At 40.7% G+C, this 26,879-nt stretch overlaps 1 protein-coding gene across 2 annotated transcripts; it reads left to right on the top strand.

The window, feature by feature from the left end:
• Window positions 1–4,345: 4,345 nt before the first annotated feature.
• tlcd4b (TLC domain containing 4b) lies at window positions 4,346–26,879 on the top strand. Of its 2 annotated transcripts, XM_085403139.1 has the most exons (8): window positions 4,346–4,658; window positions 5,476–5,625; window positions 8,889–9,041; window positions 12,379–12,468; window positions 18,757–18,815; window positions 22,047–22,141; window positions 22,237–22,310; window positions 22,417–26,879. In XM_085403139.1, the coding sequence occupies exons 3-8, from the start codon at window positions 8,896–8,898 to the stop codon at window positions 22,763–22,765; spliced, it is 813 nt and encodes a 270-aa protein (XP_085259265.1). In that variant the 5' UTR covers window positions 4,346–4,658; window positions 5,476–5,625; window positions 8,889–8,895; the 3' UTR covers window positions 22,766–26,879. The 2 variants fall into 2 exon arrangements, with proteins under 2 accessions (XP_085259265.1, XP_085259264.1); XM_085403138.1 differs by lacking the exon at window positions 5,476–5,625 and having other exon boundaries at window positions 22,417–26,878.

The following is a 26,879-nucleotide window of genomic DNA, read 5'->3' as shown; positions in this document are numbered from 1 at the left end:
CACCTCCAAACTGTGATGAACTTTAATGTTCTTTACAGAAAGCAGAGATTTTCCTTCCACTATAATTCAGGACTTTGCAACAGCTTCCTTCAGTTTCTGCGATGCGTTTTCAGGTCTCGTTTTATAATAATTTATAATAATAATAATAATTATATCATCTTTTACTGTGTTGAAACTGATCAGACTACCAGTCCTGAACAAAGAAATCTATGGGATGTCAGACTCATATGCATTCACCTCTGTTATTTGCTATAATAAAATTGTATTGAAAAGCTAGATAAATATGGCGTACCTACTCTTTTTATGCATCATTTTTTAAAACTTTGGCTCTGTAGACCATCACAGTGGATTTTAAACCAATCAATCAATGTGTGACTGAAGTGCAGACTTTCAGCTCTAATTAAAGGGCTTTAATATCACTGTCTAAATACTTATGGACCCAAATGAATGTACTTAATGCACATAATGTGCTTTTTGTGTTGACAACCATAGTAAACATTATACTGTACATGTTTCACTTAGAGTAGGCCACTATGGAAGCTAAATTCAATTGTAATGGTATGGAGGCACACAATTTCTGGTAATGACACTGACACATTGTAACCCAATGCCACTGGGAAACCAAGTGATGGCACATCAACCACTGCTTGCATGCTTGCCTCTGTCATATTGTCTGACATAATTTAAAGGCAGTACATTCCCCACGCCTCTTTATTTCCCTGTGCTACTCCCTTGATTGGCATCTGATCTGCTCTAATTACCAGCTGATGTTTAGTAAATCTGTGAGGCTCTTCATTGTTAGTGTAGGGATTAGATTCATCCTGTCTCGACACACTCTTTCAGTGAACACAAATATCATTTCTCCATCTCTGTATGCTTTCTCACATACCTTCTTGCCAAAGCATTCAGTCACAGTGTCCTTTGTTTCCACTCTGCACATCTGAAAATTAAAATCTAATTCTCTATAAATTTAGATTCTGCCATGTCACAAAGTGATTTTGTGCTTTCTGCTTGTAACCAACCTGTAATTTCTTGTACGTGTGAGATTTCACCTTCGTATGCAGTCTATAAACCTGCACATAAATTTCCTCTTGCATTGTCTCAGGCAATCTCTATCCCTGCATCTGTTCTCGTCTGATACATTTTTAACTCTTTGCACTCCTTCTGCTTTTTTCTTAGCATAAATTCAATAAAAACTGTACCTTCATAAATTTCTTATGAATAATGCATCACACAATATAACCCCACGGCTACTGACTACACACACTGAACATGCTGGTGCACGAGTGTGAGAAGAAAAGATTCCCGTGGTGCAGGTATTAAAGATGTTGTGGGGACCTACATCCATTTACTCACTTTCATTACGAGGACACGTCTTCCTTATGAGGACAATTATATAAGTCATTAATTCTTGGGGTAACATTTTTTTCAAAGTTCTGGAGGCGACGGGGTTAAATGGGTGGCACTTATGCTTAAGGTTAGAGTAGACTGTGATCGTTTGTGTCCTGGAAGAACAGGACAGACAACCTTGACTCAGTGTTATCTCTGCAAAATGACTCAGAAGCTGAAGCAACAAAGAGGTCAAACAGTCACCATGCCAAAAGTCGCCTGATGGAGGAGAAAAAAAGGAAAAGAAAATTCAAAGGGTTACTTTATGCATGGTGTCATTACTCATGAATTTACATTTTTTCCTAAACCTAATTGTGACTCAAGCTGTTTTCCTATTGTCTGTGCAGTATGCTGGTATAGGCTGGATACAGTTGTAACTACTCCTCTGTATCTTTTCAGATTAAAAAAAACAAAAAACAACCAACCAAAAAAACAAAAAACAAAAGAAAACGAAAACAAAACAACTGGATTGTCTGGATTGTCAAACTGCTATATGAAAGGAACATAAGCGTATGCTTGTAGCCTGCTTGCTGGTATTTCACTCTGCCTGGAAACCTGCTTCAACAGTAGTCTGCATCGTTTTTTTCCAGCTATGTAACTGAGTGATGTCCTTGAATTCAGACCATGGGTTTACTGACATCTCAAAAGAGACTTTTTATGAATTATACTCACAGCATACATGTATTTTTTTCATATAGAAATGCACACACACACACACACACACACACACTTATATATATATATATATATATAAAAACGGACACATTAATATAAAAAAAATCCCTCCACCGCTAAGAGAAAGCAGTTATTACATTACATAAAAAAATATATTGAGCAACAGAGCACTGTATAGCAGACAAAGGAGTTTACTGCAATCCCTAGGTGTGTCTCACCATTAAATTTCCAAAGCAAATCAATCGTGCATTTCAAACCTTTTGCCTGTTTGTTTCATTTGTAAAGGATGAGACGTGCTGATAGCTGCTAGGGCTTTTTTATGCCTTGCCAACAGAGAGAAATCACGCATCTTGCACGTGTAATATGCACAAGTCGATCATTTTCTTTTCTTTGTTTCTCAGCACACACTGCCCTTTGGGTACAAATAAAATACACAATGAGTAACTGTGTTTAAGATCATTTGACAGGTACATTTTGAATCTTTTTTTTACAGAAAGAAGGGTTTATTTTTCTTCCTAGATTTTATTTGCATTTCTTTATTTTTCAGTTTAAATATAATTAGTGACCTTATAGTGTTTTGGTTTACAAATGACAATTAAATTTTATTTACACAATGCTAAATGATTTATATCAAATATGTAAAACTTTTAAATAACATAGTGCTAAATCATAACAACCATAGTCAACAGCAATGGAGGCACAGATGAAGCGGGATCAACAAAGCAAGGCTGCATTCAACACCCTGCGACCCATCTGGAACTCCAAAGCCTTATCTCAGCGCAGCAAGATCTGCATCTTCAACAGCAACGTGAAAGCAGTCCTCCTGTATGGGTCCGAGATGTGGCGGGTGACCAACATCACTACCAGCAAGATACAGATTTTCATCAACAAGTGCTTGCGACACATCCTCAACATCAGATGGCCTGAGAAGATCTCAAACACAGACCTGTGGAAGAGAACCAGCCAGAACCCGGTCGGTCAAGACATCAAGAAGAGAAAATGGGGCTGGATAGGCCACACACTTCGAAAACCACTCGACAACATCACAATGCAAGCACTGGACTGGAACCCACAAGGGAAAAGGAAAGTGGGGAGACCCAAACAGACGTGGAGAAGATCTGTCGAGAGCAAAGTGAAGGCCGCCGGAATGACATGGACCCAGATGAAGAGAACGGCCCAGAACAGAGTCCGTTGGCCTGGTGTTGTTGCGGACCTATGCTCCACCAGGAGTCTACAGGAAAATTGAAATCATAACAACAGTCACCTCAAGGTGTTTTTTGTTACAGAGAAAACCCCAGCAATCAGACAACCCCTTTATACAAGCACTTGGTGACAGCGGGAATGAAAAACTCCCTTTTAACAGGAAGAAACCTCCAACAGAACCAGGTTCAGTGAGGGTCAGCAATCTGCATAAAAAGCTTAAAAATCTGCCAAAGCAAACATACTGAGCTATTTGACTCCTTGTGAATATGGGAGGAGCTAAAAGTAGCTCTTATAGTTAATATTATATTTTATATTATATTATATTATGTTTTTATTTTATTCTTTAATGCTTAATTTCAATATTTGAATTTTATTTTTGCCTCAGTGTCTTGAATGGTACTTGTCAAATGCAAAGTTTAAGAACTTCTAATTATGTATGACAACACAAACACTGTGACACACTTCCTACAGTCATGTTGACGTTCCTATCTCAGTAAACACATGCACCAGACTAAATTGTTGAAAAAAGGAGAGATGTCCTGTATATATTTTTTAAATATTACATTTATTGTATTGTTAGATCTGACAAAGGTTCATTTAATTTTTAGCTAAAGTGTAGTTTTCATTTTTATTTCAGTGCACTACGAGTCACGTTTACATAGTTTTCCTTCCATAGGCTTTAAAGTAAGGGGGCTTTTTCAACATTACATTTGACACATACATAAGGAGTGTTTGAGCTCATATTATTTAATACACCTGGGGTAACTTAAATCCTCATGATCCACTTATGATGGATAGGTTTGGTGCTCAACAGTTGAGCCCCTTGAGCATATCTCAGTCCACTCTGTGCGTGTGAGATATCTTCTTGCAAGTCGTTAGTCCATCGGCCAGCAGAGCAGCATGACTTTCAGACTGTACGTCTCCACTACCTGTGCTGCAGCGGATCATCATCAATCATAATATACAGTGGCTTTTGTTCCTGGTGGGTGTAACCCACAGACTGTAGCGTAGACTCTTGTCTGGTGAAGGGGTGTGCGGCGGTGGGGGGCGTGTGCACGCGTGGGCGGGTACGTACCGACGTCACCACTGAGTCCTTGCTGTCAACGCCAAAATAAAAACGAGTAAAAAAAACAAAAAACTTTTCAAGTAGACTCATGACAGCGGGGAATCGGGGAAAGCCTCTCTTCTCCGGGCTGTAATGGTTGTTCTGCCACGTTGTGCTGTAGCAGCGGAGGTTGTTTTTCTTCTTCCCTGAGCTCGCACGGGGAAAGCCTGCGGGCTGCCTCCGATTAGCAGACTTGCTAGCTAACGTCAAGTTGGAAGAAAGTGGAGAAGACACGGGGCGAACCGGGAGCTCATCCGCCTACACAGACGCATGCGACGGATAGCAGGTACGAGAGCTCACCCATCTCCTTCCACCACATCAGACACAGCGCAGACTAAAAGCCTTGCCGTCTTTATTTTACTCAGTTTAGGCAGTTCTCCCCCGCACATACCTTAGGACTGCAACAGCTCCCGTGTCCCTCTCTCCTCCTGCCGTGGCGGCAGAAACAACAGGACACGTAGCAGTCCACACAGTTTGAGCTTTCTTCTGGAGCAACTTTGCTCTCCTGAAATCAGTCCGCTGCGCTTTGGCGGCTTGTTACAATCCGCTCAAAACCTCCTGTCTTTGTGTTGTTTAATAAGCTGTGTTTCTCTCCCCCATTGTCAATGAGATTCCTATTTTTCGACACATTTTTTTTGCCATTCTCTTCAGCCGTCTGCAGTGCTTTTACGATGCATTTGCAACTACAACCCCCGCCAAACATAGTGGATTTATTTATGGGGGTTATTGCTGTTACATAGATCCATTTTTACTGTAAGCCGAACCCGCCAGTCGCCGATGAGGTGGTGCGGGCTGCACAATAGTCCAAATCAAAGAAGAGAGGGTTTGCTAAATCTGGGCATTTCTTCCAGCTTCAAACGGCAGTAGCCACCAGTCATGTATCAGTATTCGTGTCATGATCCTGCATGCTTGCTTGCTTGCGGGGTTTGGTGTGATGAAGGTTGGCCGAAGACTGATCCTCCAACTCGGAGCGAGCCAGACCCATCCCTCTGCTGTAGCAATGCGGTAGACTGGGGGGGCCGGTTTAGATTTCCAAATCAAAAAGGAAGGGGGTGGGGGAAGAGTTGAAGCCCTATTATTTATATTTGGTCGATATGTCACAGGGTCACGGTTTGCTGACAGCAGCAGGATAGTCCAGCGGACCAAGGTCGGACGAGGATGGCAGAGCACTTCTCCCGTCCGACCTGTCAGCCGCAGTGAGGAGGCTCCGTGAGCTGCTCCTTCCCATGGGGCGCTATGAACCAGCCTGCCAGGTGAAGAATGCCAATGAATTATTCAGGCACATGCTGCATATGATCAGGGTTGCCCGGGAATGTGCGTAGCTGCTTCTGGGGACAATAAGAGCCCACCCCCCAAAAAAAGAAAGAAGAATGGCCTGCCTCAGCTTCCCTGCTGAACATGCCAGATTTGAGAGAATGGGGCTTTGGAAAGCTGGAGTGGAGTTGCACTTCTTGCAGCGGCTTTGATTCTTGGTAAATGTGTTTATTTACTGCAGAGTGAAGTTTGTCCTACCGATGGGAGTTTGTGCAGAAGATTACTCCAGCGCTGTAATCATGGTCGACACTGAATTGATGCAGTGTTGCTCGTGGCACTTTGGCTTGAGGTGCTTTGGGTTTTTTCAGCAGGTTGTTCTTCCTTGGCTTTCACACAGCGGTGTATATGCACAGCACTGGACATTTTAATGTAGATGAAAAATGTTGGATACACACTTAGTAATATGGGTCAAACTGCTTAGGTTGCTTTGTAAACAGCATGATTTCACAAACTGTACAGCAACTGCTGTGTCTGCCAGTCAAAAGTGGAATCACGTGGCTTGCATAACATTCGTTCATCCATTTATATATTTCTAATTGAGAATGGTAAAAAAGACAGTAAATGCATGCCATGTTTCCCACTGTGTTGCAGCCCCGCTTCTCTTGTTGAGGAGGCCAGTTGCTGTAGTTTGAAAAGTGAAAGGTTTCCGCTTCGTAGTTTGATATAGGATTTTAGCCACTCTATGGGCTTCCTTATTTTTATTTTATTGTTGCAGAATAATCTGAATGAATTGACTGCAGGCAGTTAAGCACCTGTAGGAGTGTGTGCGTATCCTTGCTGAAACAAGCAAGGCTTTCCCTGACAGAGACTTAATAGCAGTGTATGATGCTACAAATAAATAAGTATTTCCACTAATCCACACTTAGTGGGTTTTAAACTTTGTGCTAATAACAAGCTGCACAGTTCCTCTCCTCTGTAGCCATGAGGATTCTGTGTCCAGAATTTCCTAATGAATTCAAGAGTTTCCACTTTGCTTCACTCGATCCTCAATGAGGCTTGGCCCAGAGGAGGCAGCAACGCTTCTGGATCTCGTTCGAGTTTTAACTTACGTGTGTGGATGTGGTGCTGAGCTGTGTCCACTGACACAGGTTTTCAGACTGTTTCTGAGCCCACATAGTGAGCCATTCAGTCCTGCATTACAGCCATTTAGTGCTGCTTTTCAGGCTTGTCCCTTGACTTCACAGGCTTATGTTAATCTTTTAGTAATATTGCGCAGTAAATGATCAAATCCTCCAGTTGGGGTTGGGCTGTGTCCACATGCACATGATATACACCTTTGGATTTACAAGACCAAATCTGTTTGCCTTGTCCAGGTGTATATGGAGAAACCGAGTTTCTTAAAATCCTTACATTGGAAGGATTTTTGTTTTAAAGATCAGTCACATAAAACACTGTTTATGTGTAAAGAAATGGCAAAAATACATAGAAAGGGCTATGTTTACCAAAAGACTTACTTGTGTACATGTGGGCAGGGCCTTAAATCCTTGAACTGATTAACCGCAAAGGCCTTCCCAGAGTAGTGACGCTTTTCCGGTCTTCTGAAAAACTCAGTCCATTTGGGATGCTCTTTTTAAGCTCAGCTATCTTACTAGTTAGACTAATTAGCAGTGAGATTTTTCACCAAGTCTTCTTTACATTTTTTTTGCTGGCAAATATCCCAATGTTCATGAAAGAACCGCTATCTCATATTTTTATTTTTTTAAGTACATTTGATCAGTTTTAACATTAGATATTACGTGTTTGTTGCAATTTTAAAGTCAAATATAACATTAAATAATTCCAAATATAAACAGTGTTAACTCTAAGAATTTAAACTTCTCTACTTTTTACTCAGCGTCACAGTTTTTTGGGAAACGGGGTTTTATCAGGACAGAGTCCAGATCAGTGCTGACACAGGATGTGGTGATAACTGATAACAGGTCATTATGTGAATGCACTTCAGTACCCTCTGTTCCCTGTGAACTTTGGGTCTTTTTTGACCTCCTTTTTTAAAATTGTTTGTTTTAAACATGGACAATTTGGCTGTAATTGTGGTTGTGATCTGTTGAAGGGGGGAAGCTGAGAAATGCAAGTAATTTTTGCTTGCAGGAAACAAATAACAGGAACGGCAACACTCACAAGCTGATAAGTGTCGAGACTTGTAGTGCGAAGTCCTCTTAGAGAAGTGGAACTTCTTTAAATGCTATCTGTTTTTTCAACTTAGGGAAGTTCTCAGAAAAATGTCTGAACTTCTTGTTCTTGTTTAACGTAACAACCAATAGGACTACTGTCTGAGCTTGTATGAACTGATGAAAATCTATAACTACTCAAGGACTCATTAAAAAAAAGTCTCTGATTCAGTGGTTTTAGTGAGCGTGGCACCGTTCCCTCGCTGATTACCTGCGGTTTGAAAAGACTGGTTTCTGGTGCGATGACGTGAGTCAAAGTAAATAAATCTCATAAGCTACTCAAATATAGACTGTTCACAGTGTATGTTTACAATCGGTAGTTTGCTTAGCATTCCCTGGAACGGTTTCCTTTTAGTTCAAATTTGCCTTATCATTTTAAGATAAAGTGTCAGCAACATGGAAGCGAGGCAGAATGGCAAAGATTGAGTTAAAAAAAAAAGGGGTTTAAGCCTAAACAAAGCTGTAACAACAAGCATTGTTTTAAGTAAAATACCGCCTGAAATTCTTTATGCAATCCCATGAGCTGAACTTGTTGCTTCATCTTGAAAATCCTCTTTCGCTCAGGCTTTGTTTTCTTCTCAGGGATTTTTTTTGGTGTGTCCTAAACAACTCTCTGTAATCCCCTTGCAAAATGTGCATAATAACACAGAGCCTTTTTTCAGTTCTAAATGCTTAGCATCACGTATTCACACCCAGTAACTTCTTTTCTGTTTCTGCCACTCTGTTATCTATAAAAGCTTTTTACCCCACCTTTTCCCACCGTGCCCTTCTTGGCTAAAGCGCTCATGTCACTTGCATTAGACGGCTCATGTCTTCAGCTTATATTTCTTCCCTCTGTCTCTTTCCCTTTCCTCCTCTTCTTTGTGCGCCGGCTGAACCACAGTTTCCCTCCGCTCTCAATGCCACCTCAGTTTCTCTTCTGGCACTGCCCAGAATGACTGACAGACATCGATTGAACCTGTCCATGTGTATCACTCTCTGTGCATCCCCCCCCCCCCCCCCCCCCCCCCTCCTCTGCTCCCCATTGTGTTTAGGTGAGTGATGGAGACGAGAGAGTTGACCGTGGTAGCTGGTAGCTTTGTGGGTTTCCAGCTTCTCTTCTCAGTGGCCAGCCCGCCGCTCTCCTCCGCCATTACCCCAGGTTATGGACGGCTGCCTCCCACCAAGCTCACTGAATGGAACTCCAGGTACGTCACAGGAAAACGCTGCTCGTCAACAGGCCTTTTCTTTCCACCTGAGCTACCTTGTTTTTTTACAGCAGCGCTGTGCTATAGTGCCATTGCTGGTAGTAATGCCGGCACATTTTAAGAGGAAAGGGAACCGATTATGTTGCATTACCAGCAGAATTGGATGTAATGCCTGTGGGAAGAAAATTATGGTGGACGATCATTGGTGAATTTTTTGCAGTGAAGACAGTAATTTCATCATTTGGGACTGTAATTTTCAGTGAATGTGAGTTAATTATTTATTTATTTTTTTTGGTAGAAAAGCATGGAATTGATTCTGGACTGAGCATCAGTACTTGGTTGGTGGAAAATGGGGTATAGCCGGGGATTTCTTTCATTTTTTTCCCCCCTTTTAGGAGGTGATAAAACATTAAGAATGATCGATTAGGATAATAAATGTTGAAATATACTGTACAACAGTCCCTCCTCTCCCATTTCTTAATATTTTGAAGAAGCCAGATCTCCTAATTTTTAAAAGTAGTCTTGAGAAATACCTCTCCAGGCTTTCTGAAGGTCTCACAAATGTTTTTTAGGACATTTGTTGCTTTTTCACCATTTTCAGAGGAATGGTTTTTGGGGGTTTTTTGAGCTGCTTAACACTGACCTGTGAATCATTCAAGCATCAAAAAAGGTCATGTTGTTCCATGGCGAATCGACCCGAGTAGGTACTAATGGAAAAGGGGCTTAAGAGTCCACAGCTATCTGTAAAACACGGTGGAGGCGCTGTCATGGTTGTGGCTGCAATCAGCCAGTGAAAACTGATTTATAACTGAAGAAACACAGTATCAGATTTTGATCCACCATGCAGTATCATCTGAAAAGCTTCTGATTGGGAACAGCTTCATTTTTCAACATGAAAATGATCCCAAACACAGTGCCAATACAGAAAATGCATATCGGGCCCGAAAAAACACACATCAGTCAGGCATGGATTGGCCCCCCAGAACCCGGTTTTTAACATTATTGAAGCATGGTGGGATCATCTTGAAAGAAAACTGAAGAAAAGGCAGCCAACATCCAAAGAAGAGCTTTGAATGTCTTTTAAGAAGCCTGGAGAACCATTCCTGAAGACTATTTAAAGAAATTACATGACTGCTTTCCAAGGACTTCAGGCTGTGCTGAAAAATAAAGGTGGTCAAACCAAATATTGACTTTTAAGCTTGTTAGTCTTTTTCTACCATTTTTTTAGCTTGTATATTGTATTTCCATGCATGTTTGTGCATATTTCAATAAATTGTAACACACACTCCCCTTATTCATAGCAAAATATAAAGTAATGATATTATTTTTATTTTTTTGTCATAAAATTGTACAAGTGAGATGCACTTCCTCAAAAAAAAAATAAAAATCTGTAGCTGCAAAATGTTATAAAGCCTTGACCGAGCTAACCTCTGTGCGGTTCTGTTGAGATGAACCTCGATGTGCCTCAGGCCAGCTCATTGTTCTGCACAACTACAGCTGTGATGTGAACGGCTGGTGGAGCACAGAGTGGTTTAAAGTTTCAAACTTAAACCTCAGGGGTGAGGTTCAGGGGGCAATGTTTTGTAGTTGTGTAACATCTTTCACTGTTTTTATTTTCTTCCTCCATCTGTTTTCTGTAATGTACTGCTCAGAGATTACACTTTCTTCATGCAGCTGTGGTTTACATTAGCCTGCTTCTACCTAATTGAAAGAATGGAGTGCACTGACCAAGGAATCCAAGACAAGTCAAAGGCAAAGCGCTGATGGCCCACTCTAGAGTGGTCTGCTGTTGTGTAACAGCCAGCTCTCAGTGTGTCAGTGTGCTGTTTATGTAACCACAACTTAAGTGCAGGGAGAGAAGGGAGGAAGCACTTCTAAGGAAAAGCAGTATGGTTGTGAGCAAAAAAGTGTGTCCTGTACTTTTATTTCATGTCTTTTCTGTTTTTCCTCATCCTCTTATTTATTATTGCACGTCCTCAAATAGAGTAACTGCATCCAGAACTTTCTGTAACAGAAAATAACTCAGTGGCTAGTCATACTTTTAAGACTGGGCTTGTACAGCAGCCTGCCATCGAGCCAGTTTTGGCCAAGGCTCAGGCTGGCAGCTGCAGTCTGTGGATAGAGGCTGCATGGTGACACTGGAGGAATTGTGATTGTGGTAGAGAAGAGATAAGACCCACTGGACCTCTGGAGTATCTCTTCAGTGGCCCACATAACTACTCCAAAGGTCAAAGAAAGTAACTTACTTGAACACAGTGCATAAAATAAATGCAGCTATCATAGACTAAACATAAAACTTGGGCTTAGTCATCATGAACTCACCCAGTAGGTTCTAGTCTCTGCATTTTGAAGCCAAGTGTTAAATTTGGGAAACTAAAATGCTGTTTTGTTTTTTGTTTTGTTTTTCAAAAATGATCATATTGGGACCAGATATTGGAAATCCAAGAGTCCGTAAACTATATGCAATGCTACCCACAGATATCTCCTGATTGGTCCTAAGTAACAGACCAATGAAAAAGCAGATTTTACTTTTATTTGTTTTTTTGAGCTGTATGCACAGCAGACGATAATCCAACAATGTCAGTGTTAAATATATATATATATATATATATATATATATATAAACGTGTTATATATAATATAACTGTTACACAACAACAGCGACTGTTGTTGTGTAATGTAATAAAACTGAATTGAATTAGGTGACTCTGCTCAACTGGCTGCCAGCTGGTTGTATTCCTATAAAACAGGAAGGTTGCCGAGTGCAAATGTAATGGTGAAATATGAATTTCTGCCTATGTAGACAGAAACAGATACGTGAATTTGATGATTAGCTGTATTATCAGAAACAGATTGCATGTAATTGCCAACTTGACCCCATTCACTATCAGACTGATGGCTGATTTTAGTGATAGTGTTGATATGTTTGATAATCTCATCTTTCAGCAAAAAATAACTGAAGTGAGAGAACTTTATCTTATTAATGTAACAGATACTGACAAAGTTAAACTTTGAGAACATAATTTGCAGTTTAAAAAAAGGGGATAAATCACAATGTAAGTTATTGTAATTCTCAACGGAGTTCAAAATGTCATGTGTTTATACCATATCATGGAGTGTCTGGTGATTGCCACCTGTAATCGGGATTGACTCACTTTTGGAGCTAGCTCCACTTTTTTAGCTCTTTCAGCCCATAGCTTGGTAAACCTGTACACTATGCATGTATGAACAGATGTGTAAAAAAGACTGATGATTGTTCCTGACTGTAAACCTATTAATCTGTTGTCATGTTCACTAATTTGCTCTTGTAATATGTGTGCGTGTGTGTGTCTCCCAGGTTAGTGTCCACAGTGCACGCGTTGATTGTGGGCTTGTTCTGTTTGTACATCCTGTGGTACGATGACGCAGTCAACGCCAACCCTGTCTGGTAAGAGGAACAGAAAGGAGACACTCATGCATTAAAAAAAAAAAAAAAAAACCAAAAGCATCCATGAATATCATGTCACGTGCACGAAGTAAGACAAGATTTGCAGCATGCAGCCATATGCTGTCCACATACTGTGCAACCATATAAACAAAAAATACTGAAGTACTGTTAAAGCCGTGGGTGCTTTTGGGAGAAACCTGTGTTCCCACATCTGCCTTTTCAGACTGGCAGCCGGAACTTTCTCACACAGGGAAGGGTGGAAACTGATGAAGGGATGAAGAGGGAGGTGGGGGGGTGGTGAAAAATCGTCGGGATTGGTAGTTAACACCTTTTGGCGCGACAGAGATGGCATTGCCTTCATGAGAACGAAAGAGGGAAGGCGAGAGGATGGATCTAACGTGTCAGTGGAGTCTCCAGAGAGTTGTTGATTTGGAGGATTTAGACTTTGATTTTTGTCTTCGCTGTCTTCTCTGCCTTCACTCTCCCCACCAGTGCTGACTCTGTTATTTGGATCAGTGAGTCCTGAAAAAGAGAAATGGCAATCTCTCGCTCACTCTCCCGCTCTCTCTCCCCCCATTTCTTTCTCCTTTCTAATATCTCAATCAGTCTTTTGAACACATCTCTCCTCAGCTTTTGCGCTCTCATTTCTCTCACTTACAACACCACTTCCTTCCCCTCTCTCCTCTTTTTCCTTACCTTCTGTTTCACTTCCTCTCTGTCTGTCCAGCAGACTAGAAATCCCACCAACAAGATGCCTTTTTATAGCAAACAGCAGCAGCTAACCCCCCCCCCCCCCCAAAGAAAAAACAAAAAAAACAACAAAACAAAACCCACTCTCCCTTTCCCTCGCACCACCAGCCCTCACGATCCTCCCCCTGCCTTGGGTTGCCGATTACACATGTCTAGCTGCCATATCAATGCAATGCTCTTTTATTCTGTTTCTCTGGCTAGCATCGCTGATGGAGCTCTCCCTCCCTCCTCCTGCTGCTAGTCTTCATCTGCTCAGTGTTCAAGTGCTTAATACCTTACCAGCATTTTTGGGGGGTTGCAGGCAGGATTTTTCTTCTATCACTTCTCTGAGACACCCCCCTTGAGCAAAAGGTGACAGTCATTTCTCTGCTGAAATGGTTTCTTTGTTCCAACTTTATTTCTTCACTGCTATTGTTGAATTTCTTAAGCTTATTCCCGTCACCCACCGGCACCTAGCCAATTCCCAGAAGTATCCTAATGCCTTTTTAAAGCTCATCTCATTTCAACACCGGAGTGGAGCAAGCCTTAATTCTCCAGTCAATCTGATTGCGCTACAGCATCATTAAGGCCTGTCACACAGCAGCATTGTTCTCTCGGCGCTGTGCTAAATGGTGGCGCAGCGGTCAGAGCCAAACTGTTAGAAGCCTGCTTTGTTTGCAGCTGCTGCTCAGGCTCTTTCAGGTTGTCACTCCGACTGTCAGCACAGCTTCGGCTGTTATCATAATCCTTTCGGTTAACAAGCGCCGTGTCTGCCGGCCTCGCCCCTGCTGCATTTCTTGATTGGCTTATCTGGACTTGAACTTAACATGTGCATGACAGTCTGAGGAGAATGGAGGACCGCATTTCAGTTTGTTTAAAATTTAGGACAACCTGAGATATATTTTTGACACTAAAGGAAAATAAGCAACAAAAAAAACAAGATAAGGTGAAAGTGCATTTTGTCAAATCTCATTTAATAAATAAAAAATGATATCTAGTCCTATAAGTCTTCAGATTAGGAGAGTATAAAGTCAGACAGACAGATTGTCTCATTGTTTGTTTAACAAAACTAAGCTAAAATGCAGATGCAGTGTGTAAGAAAATAAGTACTCCCTATGAGTCACCAACTTGTAGAACCACCCTTAGCACCAATAACTTAAAGCATTAGGATTGTATCAGTCTCTCACATTGTGGTTGAAGGGTGTGCTTTCTTTTTACCATGACTCTTTGTTCTCGTGTTGCTTTTCCAGGATGTTTAGTTCAGCAAGTCTTTCTGGTGAGATTTAGAAAACTCAGGCACTAATAGTTATCGGCTTGATAAATCAAACCAGTTTATTCACAGCGCTGTAAAAGAGGTGGTGTTGGCAGCATATGGGCAGGTCTACTGGCAGGCAGCAGACTGGCATATTGTACAAACAACAACCAAGCTATAATATTAGAAAACTGCAAAGAGGTTAATCACATAATACATGCTCCGCAGCAACACAGTTTTTGCAGCCAAAGCATCAGAGTGTGAGTGTGTATCTTCTGCTATAAAAAACTGCTATATTCATTCATTCTTTCATACATACAGTTTAAAGCACTTTAGGCCATCGGGAAGTCTGGAAAGGCATTAGTGGCTGTAAATGCAATCTTATTTGTATCACTGCTCCATTATTAAGATACAGGATTAGAAAAGGGTGTTCCATTAAACTAATGTTTTGCTTCAATGTATTCTCATGGTATTCAAATAGGTTTTAGCCTTCTTTCAGCTGCTGTCCCAATGTTGTTTACACAAGTAAACACCCTTAAATAAATAAAACAAAAAAACAAACAGAATTTAGACTGTTAAACAGGCTGACTTGCTTATTTTAGAAGCAGCAAAGAAAGGTCCCTGTATTGAGAAGACAGAGGGTTTAGGTGCTGGCTAATAACTCAAATCCCTCATGTGACCTTGCAGGAATGATTATGTCATTTAACGGTGAACTGATTGGTCAGTAGGTAATTGTTATGTGCATGTTGATGTCTTATCTCATGCACAACCTTTTTGGAAACAGGTTAGGTTTGCCACAGAAGTTACCACAGCGATTTAAGCAGATAAGATGAGAACTGCATTTGTAACACTGAAAATCCAGAGGTAAACCTCAATTCACCTTACCTAGCAAGGCTCCAAAACCTAATTTATAACACCAGTGTCTTTCCTGAGGAGGGTCAGCATGTCATCATCAGCATCCGGCCCCATTTGTTTGCAAGTTTTATTCAAAGAAATGCAACCCTGCAGCTAAAGGATGCTGTTGCTGTTAAGAATCAATAGAGGTGATGAAAAGAGAAGTCCATCAACTGTTTTTGTCATCCACCTGTATCCCAGCATTCCTTTCTTTTCTATGGTTTTGGTAAATTAGTGCATTTGTCTTTCTCCAAACTTCATTCAAATGTGTTTTATTGTTGCAGTTAAAATGCTTTATTCCTTAGATTTCCCTTAAGGGTCTGCATGCACAACACTAAATGTAAATATCTGAATGAAGAGTCAAACTATCGATAGAGCAAGCAAGTAGAAAGCTAATCAGATTCATATAAGATGTCAGTGTTACCAACATTATCATTCATTCATTATAAGAGACCTGGAGTTGAGTTTGTTTGCCTCCTGGTTGTCACAGGTTGAATAAACGTCCTTGAGAATCATCAACCAATGAATTATATTTCTTTCTTTTGATCTTACTGGAATTAATATTTAAATCAAAAATTGACATTGAATGGGACTTCCAGTATCCATCTCATCAGGTGGAAATGAAAAGCGCTTTCATACATCATAGTTTCACCAATGTGCTGCTATCCGTTTCCCCATTCTTGAACGTCAAAACTTTTAAAACCTGCTTCCCTGAATCTAAACCGTAACCTGTTGAAACACAGCCAGCTAGTTCGTGATTTATCTGTAGATCTAAGTTGTTGATAACTCTGGAATGACTTAATGAAGGGTTGCAGACTAAGACTAACAAAAAGTCTAAGATCCACTGAAAGTCAGACCCTTCTATTCCCATGCTGTCATTTGTCACCACAGCTCCAGATCAGCTGCTGGTGAACATAACTCATAGCCCAAGCACCACCACACTTCCCCCACTTAAGTCTGTGTGATTTTTGGCCATCTGAGACGAAAGTTGTCAGAGTTAAAAAGCGGAACAGTCAATGATTTAGAAGAGCGGCAGTCAAGGGTATGCAGCTGTCACAGAGATAAATGATACAGAGTACAGTACAGACGCTACAGGTAATTCTATACTTTGATGTGCCAGTGAGGATGTTCTGCTGAGCAAAGACAAACTCTGAGAGAGTTAGGTTTTTTCTCGAAGTTGCGTTCAGTAAGAATATAGAGAGTTTATTTAAGTTTCCTTTGCGCTTTTCTTTGAACCACATATAAGCTCAAGGTTCATTCTGATTACTACGTATCTGTAGCCCCATGGAAAAAGCCTAGCAAACTGCTAAGTGCATCTGGTGCTCTTAAATGACTTCTACTTGCCACTTAACAGCATATCATTTGGCTTTGAGTGTCTTTTGTATAATGCCTGTTGAGTTGGCGCTATTGTAGTACTTCCTGTTTAACATTCTACGTATCTTTCTGGGCCAAATTCCAGTCAGTCAACCATTCATGAAGAGACAACGTGAATATACTGTAGATCTGATTAATCAAAGTTGAGTCACACGGATGAGATTACCAAGAAGTATGTGGATTTTCAGGCTCCCTGACAATCACATTATCAGGCATGATGGGCATTAGCCAACCTGATGTTTGCACGTTGCATTTCTGTCAGAGTGTGATGAACACTTTCCAACAAAACAGGCCGAGGCCATGTTTGTTACATTCATACACGTATACTCATGGAAACAATAATGTTGGGGAAATGTTAGATTAGTAAAACGACAATGTTTTTTTTTTTTTTTTTGTCTTTTCAAATAAATACAAATGTTTGAGCAGTAGGCAGCACGGTGGCACGGTGGTTAGCACTGTTGCCGCACAGCAAGAAGGTCCTGAGTTCAATTCCTCCATCAGGCCGTAGTCTTTCTGTGTGGAGTTTGCATGTTCTCCCCGTGTTTGCGTGGGTTCTCTCCGGGTACTCCGGCTTCCTCCCACCGTCCAAAGACATGCAGCTTGTGGGGATAGGTTAATTGATTAATCTAAATTGTCACTAGGTGTGAATGTGCGAGTGAATGTGAGTGTGAATGGTTGTCTGTCCCTATGTGTTAGCCCTGTGACAGACTGGCGACCTGTCCAGGGTGTACCCCGCCTCTCGCCCTATGACAGCTGGGATAGGCTCCAGCGCCCCCCGCGACCCTGAAAAGGATAAGCGGAAGCGAATGGATGGATGGATGGATGGATGGATGTTTGAGCAGTTAAGTCTTAAACTCAAACAAATACTCTTCTTTGACCTGACTGTTCATTTTGGACTGACATCAATGTGTCTGTGTGTTTCTATCACATACATTTCATTAGATATTAAAATGGTATGGTAAAAAGAAAATCTTACATGTAACTTGGTTATATCTCCAGATGTTCAATGCACTTAGTTAAAGTACTTATTTTAAAGTGAGGCAGTCGAAGCTTGGAGATAAAGAATACATTTTGAAAGCAGTGAGCCCAGGGTCATGTTGTTGGTGTGGGTACAGTGTATAGTAGAGCATGTGCGCTGTGCTGCGAGCTCCTGTTACACAAGCAGTCAGCCAGTCATTTGCTATGCGATACTTGTGGCTGATACAAGGATCGGATCTCTATTGAAGCAGACATACCTCCATTGTTATTTTAAACCGATGTTATTTGCAAGGACACTTTAATGGTAAGAGCAGCAGGTCACAGGTTTATGGCCCGAACTACTGATTGCTGATTAAACAGAAACGCTGTCAAACGGGAGGAGAGGAACACGGAGTGCCAGCATTGTGGATATCTTTTCTGCAGAGCTATCTGTCATGTTATGGATTCACCACAAGCATTGCTCTTGTCAAGACAGTCGCCTTTATACCGCACACAACAGTATCACAGCAAATTCATCAAGGTTAGACAGTCGAACTTAAATGACCTTTCAGTTTTAATCTGCTAAGAAATGCAAGAGGTGCAGTATTGCAGACTGTCGATCAGGGAAGCAAGACAACGTAACAAATTTAACTCATAAACTGAAGCTTCTTCTTCCTGTTTTTTTTTTTTTTTTCTTACTTTCTTTTTTTAAAATCAGGATCAGAAACTTTATTAATCCCTAAGGAAATTATGTGGTTACTGTTTCTCCAAGACACTGTAACAGACTGAGCTACATTTTAATAATACAATATATTACAAAGTTACAAAATATTAAAATGTCTCTAATATACAAGTAGTTTAATTATAAGTTATTTTGACTATACAGGATGTGCAAAACGGTGCAACTATCGCACTGTGTGCTGTGCATTAGGTGGAGGAGTTGTACAGGCAGATATCCACAGCCAGCAATGATTTCGTGTGTTGTTCAGTGGTGCATTTGGGTAATCTCAGTAATCTCAGTCTCTCACTGATTGAGCATTATGGCTTTGTGCCTTTACACTGTATCCTTTGCTTTTCCACAGGGGTGACCCCAGTCTCGTCAAACTAAATGTAGCCATAACCTGTGGTTACCTCCTATATGGTGAGGTTTAATTTTTTCTTCTGTCTTTGTTTCGTTTTTTTGCATATGTGGCTGCCATTACCCTTCGTGTGTGTGTGCAAGTAGAGCTTTGTATTGTAATCAAGTTACTGTAGAGTCGGATAGTTTTAATTAAATGTATATTACATGCTATGAAGGATACCTGTGATACGTGAATGCATAGGAGCATCGAAAAAGGACAAAATATTTGACATGTCCGACTTGGAAGAAAGTCATTATTTTGTCTTATCATGTGTCCTTGAATTGGAATTTAAAACACTTCTAATGTTTCCTTCAGAATTCAAACCAAAGGGAGACACACCTACACTTTCTTTTAATAAAAAACAAAAACCCTGTACATTAAATGAAAGAATAGTCAGGAGTCCTTCATTCCCTGGTTGGTGCACTCCAGGTCATTTGTGAACTTGCAACGTTAGTTTTTGTTCTCCTCTGCAGCCTTGGAGAGCTCAGCATTGACATTTTGTAGGTTCTTTACTTTACAATATAAAGTGCCTCGAGGCGATTGTTGTGATTTAGCGCTATATAAATAAAAATTCTAACTTGCATAGAATCTGCAGAACAGGACAAAAACTATTATGAAGTTAATAATAATAATAATGGTAACTTTATTTTTATAGCACTTTTTTAAATGCTTCAGTTTAAATAAAATAACACAAAAGATAAGCGCATGTCTAAAACATACAAGCGCATACTTCCATACATTCAAAGAACAAAGAACATGGGCTGAAGAAGAAGAAAAACTTTTCCTAAAGAAGGTTTAGGAGTTTTTGCCTCTGGTTTTAAAATAGATGTGGAAGTGTGAAACAGTTAGGAGACATTGATCAGTGATTGCAGGCTGAGTGCTCGATTAAGGTCTTAGCAGGTCTGCTAGAAAGGCAGAACCCGGCCATGTAGGGCTTTATATGTCATTAATAAAAAATGAAGAATGAATTTGAGAATATGAGATTACAAATTCAAATATTGGTAAAATACGGTTCTTAACAGGTGACTTGATATTGCTGGATAGCTGGACAATGTAATGACTGATCTTAGAGAAGCTGTAAGAGCCAAACACAAGAACCTCCGTTTTGCCAGTATTGAGATGGCAGAAATTTAAAGACATCCAACAAATAACAGCAGTGAAGCATTCCCCGAGATAGGAGAGGCTCTTCAGGTTGTTTGACTTAACAGAAAAATGTATCATCAGCATAACAGCGGTCGGAAATCCCTGTTAGAAGCTATTTAATAGATAACCCAGGGGTAACATATATACAGAAAACAGAACTGGACCCAGGATTGAGCTCTGTGGAACCCCTCATATGAGGGGCTCTGATAAGGACATACAGTTAATATGAATTCTGGAGTATCTGTCAGATAAGTATGATGAGACCATTTAGGAGCTAGGCCTGAGATACCAAACCAGTTCTGTAATAAGAATGGGATTATCAGTGGTGTCAAAGGCTACTATTACATACAATTCCACATTTTAGGAAACATAACGAAGATCTGTCGTGGAAAAAACTTAGATAACAGAACTCCATGACACAACTGAGCAGGTTGAAAGCAACTAGGGTTTAATTGTGACCTGATATAATTGATCTTAACAGACAACAGAAGAGGAAAAAAAATGTTTTTCACATTCAGCCGAGGGCTGGGCAGGAAAACCAGACTGAGCAGGATTAAGGAGTCTGTTCGTGGTGTTAAACAAGAACCTTGGACTGTTTTTCATGCTAATTAAGCCAAAGAAGTAGACTGGTTAGTAACTGGTTCCGTCATGAAAAGGCAGTGATTTGTATTTTTCTATCTCAGCTTTATTACAAATATAATTGACACTTGGTAAGAGAGTTAAAAATGTAGCCACTGTGTTCTCATTAAAGATCCTAGGCTTTATGATTCTCCTCTTTGAAAACGATACTGGCTGCAAAACTGTGGCAAAAATATTACACTTATGGTGAAACAGTAAATATGACATACAGAGAGAGTCTAAAGATGAGCCAAGAGTAAAACAACCAACCAGGATGTGCCCACCATTGTGTGCGACCATTAACATGTTACACTAAATGAAATGCCTTGTGTAAAATTCAGTTAGAGGAATCAATGCGCAAGTTAAAGTCGCATACCAAAATGAGCTTGTCAAATTTAACAATAGATGAAGGTCGATTGGGGAACTCATTTAGGGAAGTTGGTAGCAGATTTAGGAGGTCAGTAGATAATAATATAGCAAACTAGATTTTCACAGTCAATTTTGAACAATAGTAATTTGAATGAATGAAAAGAAGTGGGAGGAAATGGAACACAATTCAAATTACCCTTGTAAACCGCAGCGATTACCCCACCACAGCCCGAGCGCCTCAGGGCATTCAAGAATTTGTAGTTTAGTCAGCAAAATTCCACAAGGGGGCAGTAGTCCTCTAGTTTGAGCCAAGTCTCAGTGGTACAGAAGATGGTAATAAACCATTAATAATAAATGATTCATTAGTAAAAGTTCAGTCGTTTCAAAAGAGCAATAACTGCTGACTTGGGAGGCTGGGCTTTGTCAGGCACGGTAATTAGACTGTTAGGCCTGGTTGCAGAAATTTGTGATGACTAATAAATGGTTTCCATCTGCGCCTTTATAATTACAGGGATTGATAAAACTGTGGCATCAGTCGAATATGAGATTGGGTAATTAGCAGGGGAATCTGTGGAATCTGCAGCCAAATAATGGCCACATGAGTGGGTTGGTCATCGTGATGGTAGGGAAATGTCCAGAGCAAGCTCATTATCAGCGACTGAACTTTTGAAAATACTAGGAAAGGAAATTGTCCACTAGTATACCAATTTGATTGTTCTCTCAAAAGAATGAGAAATAAAAACATATTTCATGGACTTTTTGCTTAAGTCCATGAAAATGCTGCATGAGTGCTGTTGAAAATGGAGGACCATAGATGTCTCCTTCAGTTTCTTCTGCAAATTTGTGTTCTTTGTTCTTTTGTTCTTGCTCTCCTTATCTTCAGTTGCTGTTTTATGACTTGATTCTAGTTTTGAATGTATTGTCAGCTCTCCAAGTTTTGTAACAAGTTTTAATTCATCTGTTGATGAATTGATTATGTCAAAGTCATTTTTAGAGTCAAAGTCCTGAGTATTCTGTGTTCGTGTTAGACTCAGTTCAGCCTGGGCTCTGTTCTTTTCTTCTAAAGTCAGCTGTGTAATGTTTTGCTAGCTTAATGACCAATGTCTCCACCTGCTCTCCAGACCTGGTGCTGCTAGCATGTAATTGGAGCACTATGGGGGACAGCTTTTTCGTTTGCCACCACTTGGCGGCGCTCTATGCTTACGGATATGTTTTGGTGAGTGGCTCATTTTTCTGAAACCCGATTCTTGTTGTTTTTGTGTCCTTCTGCTTCCTAAATTCCTCATCATCTGTGTTGTTTGCTCTTCGCAGACCCGTGGTGTCCTTCCCTACTTTGCCAATTTCCGTCTCATTTCTGAGCTATCCACACCATTTGTGAACCAAAGGTGAGTCATCCTCACTTGTGAATATGTACTTGTCAGGATCCCCTTCACACCATATGGCAGACATATCTTGTTCCCTGACATTTCCTAATGGCTCTTTCTCCTCCAGGTGGTTCTTCGAGTCATTAAAGTACCCACGCTCACACCGGTTGGTGGTATTAAATGGGGTTGCTATGGCTGTGGTGTTCTTCCTGGTGCGCATTGCAGTCATGCCATCCTACTGGGCCAGTGTATTCGCCACTTTTGGCACTCCGGAGTTTGAGCGGCTGGGCTTGGGTGCCCAGGTGGCATGGATCACCTCTTGCATTGCCCTGGATGTCTTGAACATTATTTGGATGTACAAAATCACTCGGGGCTGCTACAAGGTCCTGACTGGGAGAGGAGGGCGAAAGGTCAAGGTAGAAGCAGAGGCGTCATCTTCCTTAGATAAGAAGCACACAAACAACCATACAGACTGAGGAGGTGTAGAGCACAGCATTTGTAGACACAGACAATAAGCATGGAGGGAGGCTGGACAACCAGGAACCTTGCTCTTTTAATAAAGCCTCAGCTTCCCTCTCACCCTCAATCTCAGCCCCTGATCTTCTTGAAGTCAGCTAGTGGCCTGGGCTAAGAGTCCTCAGGTTCTCACCCTGGCACAGGACAAGCACCAGCGTTTGCAACCTTTTTCACTGACAGATTAGTATCCTGCTGGGTGATAGCTTTCAGACGACAAGGTAGAGCTCAAAAGAACACTTTTAACTCTGTCTGTTACTCCTGTCACTACCACCAATCCTCTGTCATCTCCCCCACAGCCTGCTCTCACACTCAACTTCAGCCAAAGCCCAATCCTCTGAAGTGCCTGTGGGAGGGGGCGTGAGGGGAAGGGAAAAAAACAGGAAAGCAATAACAGTAGAGGAGTATATCGCCCATTACATTACTGCTTAGCCCCCTTCAAAAACAACAAAAAAAACAATCGCACTCACTTTTGCTCCTGACAAACTCGAGGCTTCTTCATCATTCCACACTCGTGGCCTGCAGAGTGACTAATTCATCCGTCAGACCCGTACAGTGTTTGTGAATCTATAGGGCTCTTGTCTTAAACTCATCAAACCTCACAAAAAAAGAGACAGGAAAAAAAACACCATGAATGCCTCTTCTACAGTATCACCTGCTGTGGCCTCCTCGTAACAAGTGGCACCTACCTGTATCACCAGCCATGCCCCTCCAGCCTCGTTATCATTTGGAGTTTCTATGTAAAACACAGAATATGCATGCAGGAGAGACAGAGACTCACTCTCTTACACCTTTCGCTCCTAACAGGACAGTTTTGCCTTTTCAGTATTCTTCATGATGGCTCTTTTTTTTTAATTTAACACTTGTCATTAGCAATCAAAGGAATATCATTTTCATTGCAACCCTCTGCCTCACTGGGTAGGGCTCCACAATTGAGCTCCAGCATTTTCGTTCTACCTCTCCCCCTGCCTTACAAAAGAGTCTGTCGATCCCGTCCTCATGAATTAATCAGCTGTTTATTTTTTTTCCCTGTTAAAAAAGGAAAAAACTGTTTTTATCTTTCAAGACTTCATCTGTGTCAACATTAATGGCTCAGAGCGACTTCTCCCTCTGTCTTCAGAGCTTATCCCAGCCAGTGCAGTGCAGCAGAGCAGCTTTGCTAAACTGCTTCTAATTGTGTTGTTTATTGTTTGTTTGTTTGTTTGTTTGTTTTTGTAGTTAGATCCCCCCCCCCACTTATCCACCCTGTTTTCAGTGACTCTAATAGTGGAAAGCAGACTCACCCACATGTACTTGTTCCACTTGTTTGCACATGCACTGCATAGCGTGCAATCTTACACACTGTATTCAGTGCCCTTTTTTTAAACACCATGGTGGTGCTTGTCCTTTTTGCAGAATCTGAGCAATAGGAATGGTAGCAATATGCCATTTTATTATTTACATTAGTTTTTTCAAAAATTGTCTGGCAGATAAGAACATGAATTTCGATGGACCGGTCTGCGACATCAGAAAGCACCGTGGCAATCTGCATGATTTACTTTACTGTATAAAATGTATCGTCACGATAGAGCATGGTACGATTGACATATTTCTGTGACGCCTTAGTGAATAGGGTAAATAGATGACTAACATCTAAATATTAAATGCATTAATCTAATGCTAAAGGGGTTGGGTGGGGCTGGGCTGGGTATCTTCCAAAATGTGTTGTCCTCTCAGAGCATACTCAAAGCATGTACTACTTGTATTTTTTGATTGTTTCCCCTCAACCTGCATGTCTGTACAGTGTATACGCATACAGTAGGTAAGTTGTGCGTACTGTATGGCTAAGATGTTACCACACTTTCCATAGGCCAGTTGGCATTACTCAGATTTACAGACTTCAGTTCTTACAGATTCATCAGTTCTTCTGTCAGCAAATTCTTAACAGCTGATTTCACGACAGACAGAAACACAGCAGATGTTTCAGGTTTGGGATTTTTTTTTTTTTTTTGCTATCAAATCTTGAAATAACAGGTTGCAGGTTTGTACTTTCTTCGCTTGAAAGGGTTTTATTTAAACTTGAGCTGCATTCACATCCAAAAATGAATGACAGTAACTACATATCCCTAAAAATCTGCAAGAAAATCTAATTTAATAAATTTTTCCATCCTTGCACAACTTAAACTAAACATTAATTATATAGCATTTAAATAAAACCCTTTCTCTTTTAGCCTCAGCCCCCCCCCCCCCCCCCCCCCCCCCCCTCCTCCTCCTCCTCCCAGCAAATGTTACTTGCACAGACACACACACACTTGAAGTGTTAAACTGGTGGATTTCTCCTTCGAGTCTTTGTCTCGTTGGATCAATGTTTAAAATAGTCTGAGAATCTCTGCTGCTGTTTTCACTGTGGAAATATAAAGCACATTCCCCGTGGGGCTGTGACTCTCCTGTATTTCTGTCTGTCACCGCTAAGGAGGGGCTACAGTATCTTGTGCCTTTTTAGACAAACGGTGGATGTGATGCAGTCAGATTTGAATTAGCATGAACTTTCTAATGTAATATCCAGTGATTATTTCCTCTATATTCCTTATGTATACTCTGTGTATATATATTTTTATAACCTGCCTGCACAGTGATTAATCCGGCCAAGTATTATAATCCCAAAGCTGATCCCAGCAGGGGAGCCCGTTTTCTGGGCAGGGTATATATCTGAATGTTGCGAGAGGTTATTTAGTGGCATTGAAATGATCCTGCAGATGTCGAAAATGAAGTTCTTTTTGTTGTGTTTTGTTTTTTTTAAACACAAGTTCTTTAAGCTGTACACGTAGTGGACGGGAAGGCTAGTGTCTCATTTCTCCAGCCTCCTGAAATCAAAGCTGTGAATATTCAGTCTGAACTACCGAGCACGGGAGACTTTACTGAGACTCGGCCGAGCAGTGATGCTGATACGCTTCTTGTTGTAGCGTATTGCTCTTTTTGGATGAGTTTAGACTGAGACTGCTCTCTGGCACATGTCTCATGCACAATGTAAAAAGGACACAGTTGGGATGTTTGTTGTGTAGCTCTTTTGCGAACTGGACAAATAGAGTTTTTGTACCTGTCAGGGTTTTTCTACAGAATATATTTCAAGATCTCTGTCGCACACTTTGAGGCTTTTTGGAAAGAGAGTGAGTGGAATGATATAAGGCTGTGATCTGTATTCTGTACTAATTATTTTTATTTGTTTACAACAGCCAGATTGCCACTATTTGTTATGGCATTTCATAAAGAGAAATTGCTTAGCTATATGTGTATATATATCAAAAAGTTAGCAAAAATCATCCTGTGATCAAACTCTGATATATTTGGAACAAAATTGCAAGTTTGGATTTGAACCTCCACCAGTTTGCCTGGAATGCGGTTAGGTTGTTCTTCCACATGCTCAACAAGCATATGTTGAAATGAAATACGCTTTGGCCTTACAGCTGAGCTTTTCTATTGGGGTCTCAAAATAGACAGACATTTAGACAAAAAGACTGCTGATATTAAATGGGTTGCTTCTGAGCTGGTGGAAGTTGTATGCTATACTTCAGTTTCTCTCACGGGTATTCACGGTACAAGACGAAACATTCTTTCCTTTAGTTTTGTCGTTCTTTGTTTTCTGGTTGTGCAATGAAATGTAATCGGCTGAATCTGGAAGATTTCTATAATGATAAAGTTCAGTGATGATCACGTCTTTTCTTTTTTTTTTTTTTCCCCCTTTTTCTCCTGTGAATGATTTGCCAGTGTGGCTTCTCCTTTTACATCCTCTGTCTGTTTTTGTGTTTTAATGCAATGATCTTGTTATGTTTTCTGGAGATTTTAATGTGAAACAGCCTACACTACACACACACGGAGACGCACGCAGCCTTCGGGGTCCTCGTCCGAGCATTACCTTGTGACTCAGGCTGTTGTTGTCTACAGTGACCACTACTAATCATCACATAATTGTAGTGCTGAAAGCTGAGACTTACTTGAAGTGTTTTTTTTCTTCAATAAAGTTGAAAACATAGAAAACCAGTATGTTGGAGTTTTATTTTGACTCTAAATTTCTATTTTCATTATGCAAACTTTTATAAT

This window comes from Rhamphochromis longiceps, linkage group LG4 (assembly GCF_057381845.1).
Source record: "Rhamphochromis longiceps isolate RC_006_pf linkage group LG4, R_longiceps_female_GT1.1, whole genome shotgun sequence".
Classification (NCBI taxonomy): domain Eukaryota; kingdom Metazoa; phylum Chordata; class Actinopteri; order Cichliformes; family Cichlidae; genus Rhamphochromis; species Rhamphochromis longiceps.
This window is presented reverse-complemented; position numbering and strand designations above follow the sequence as displayed.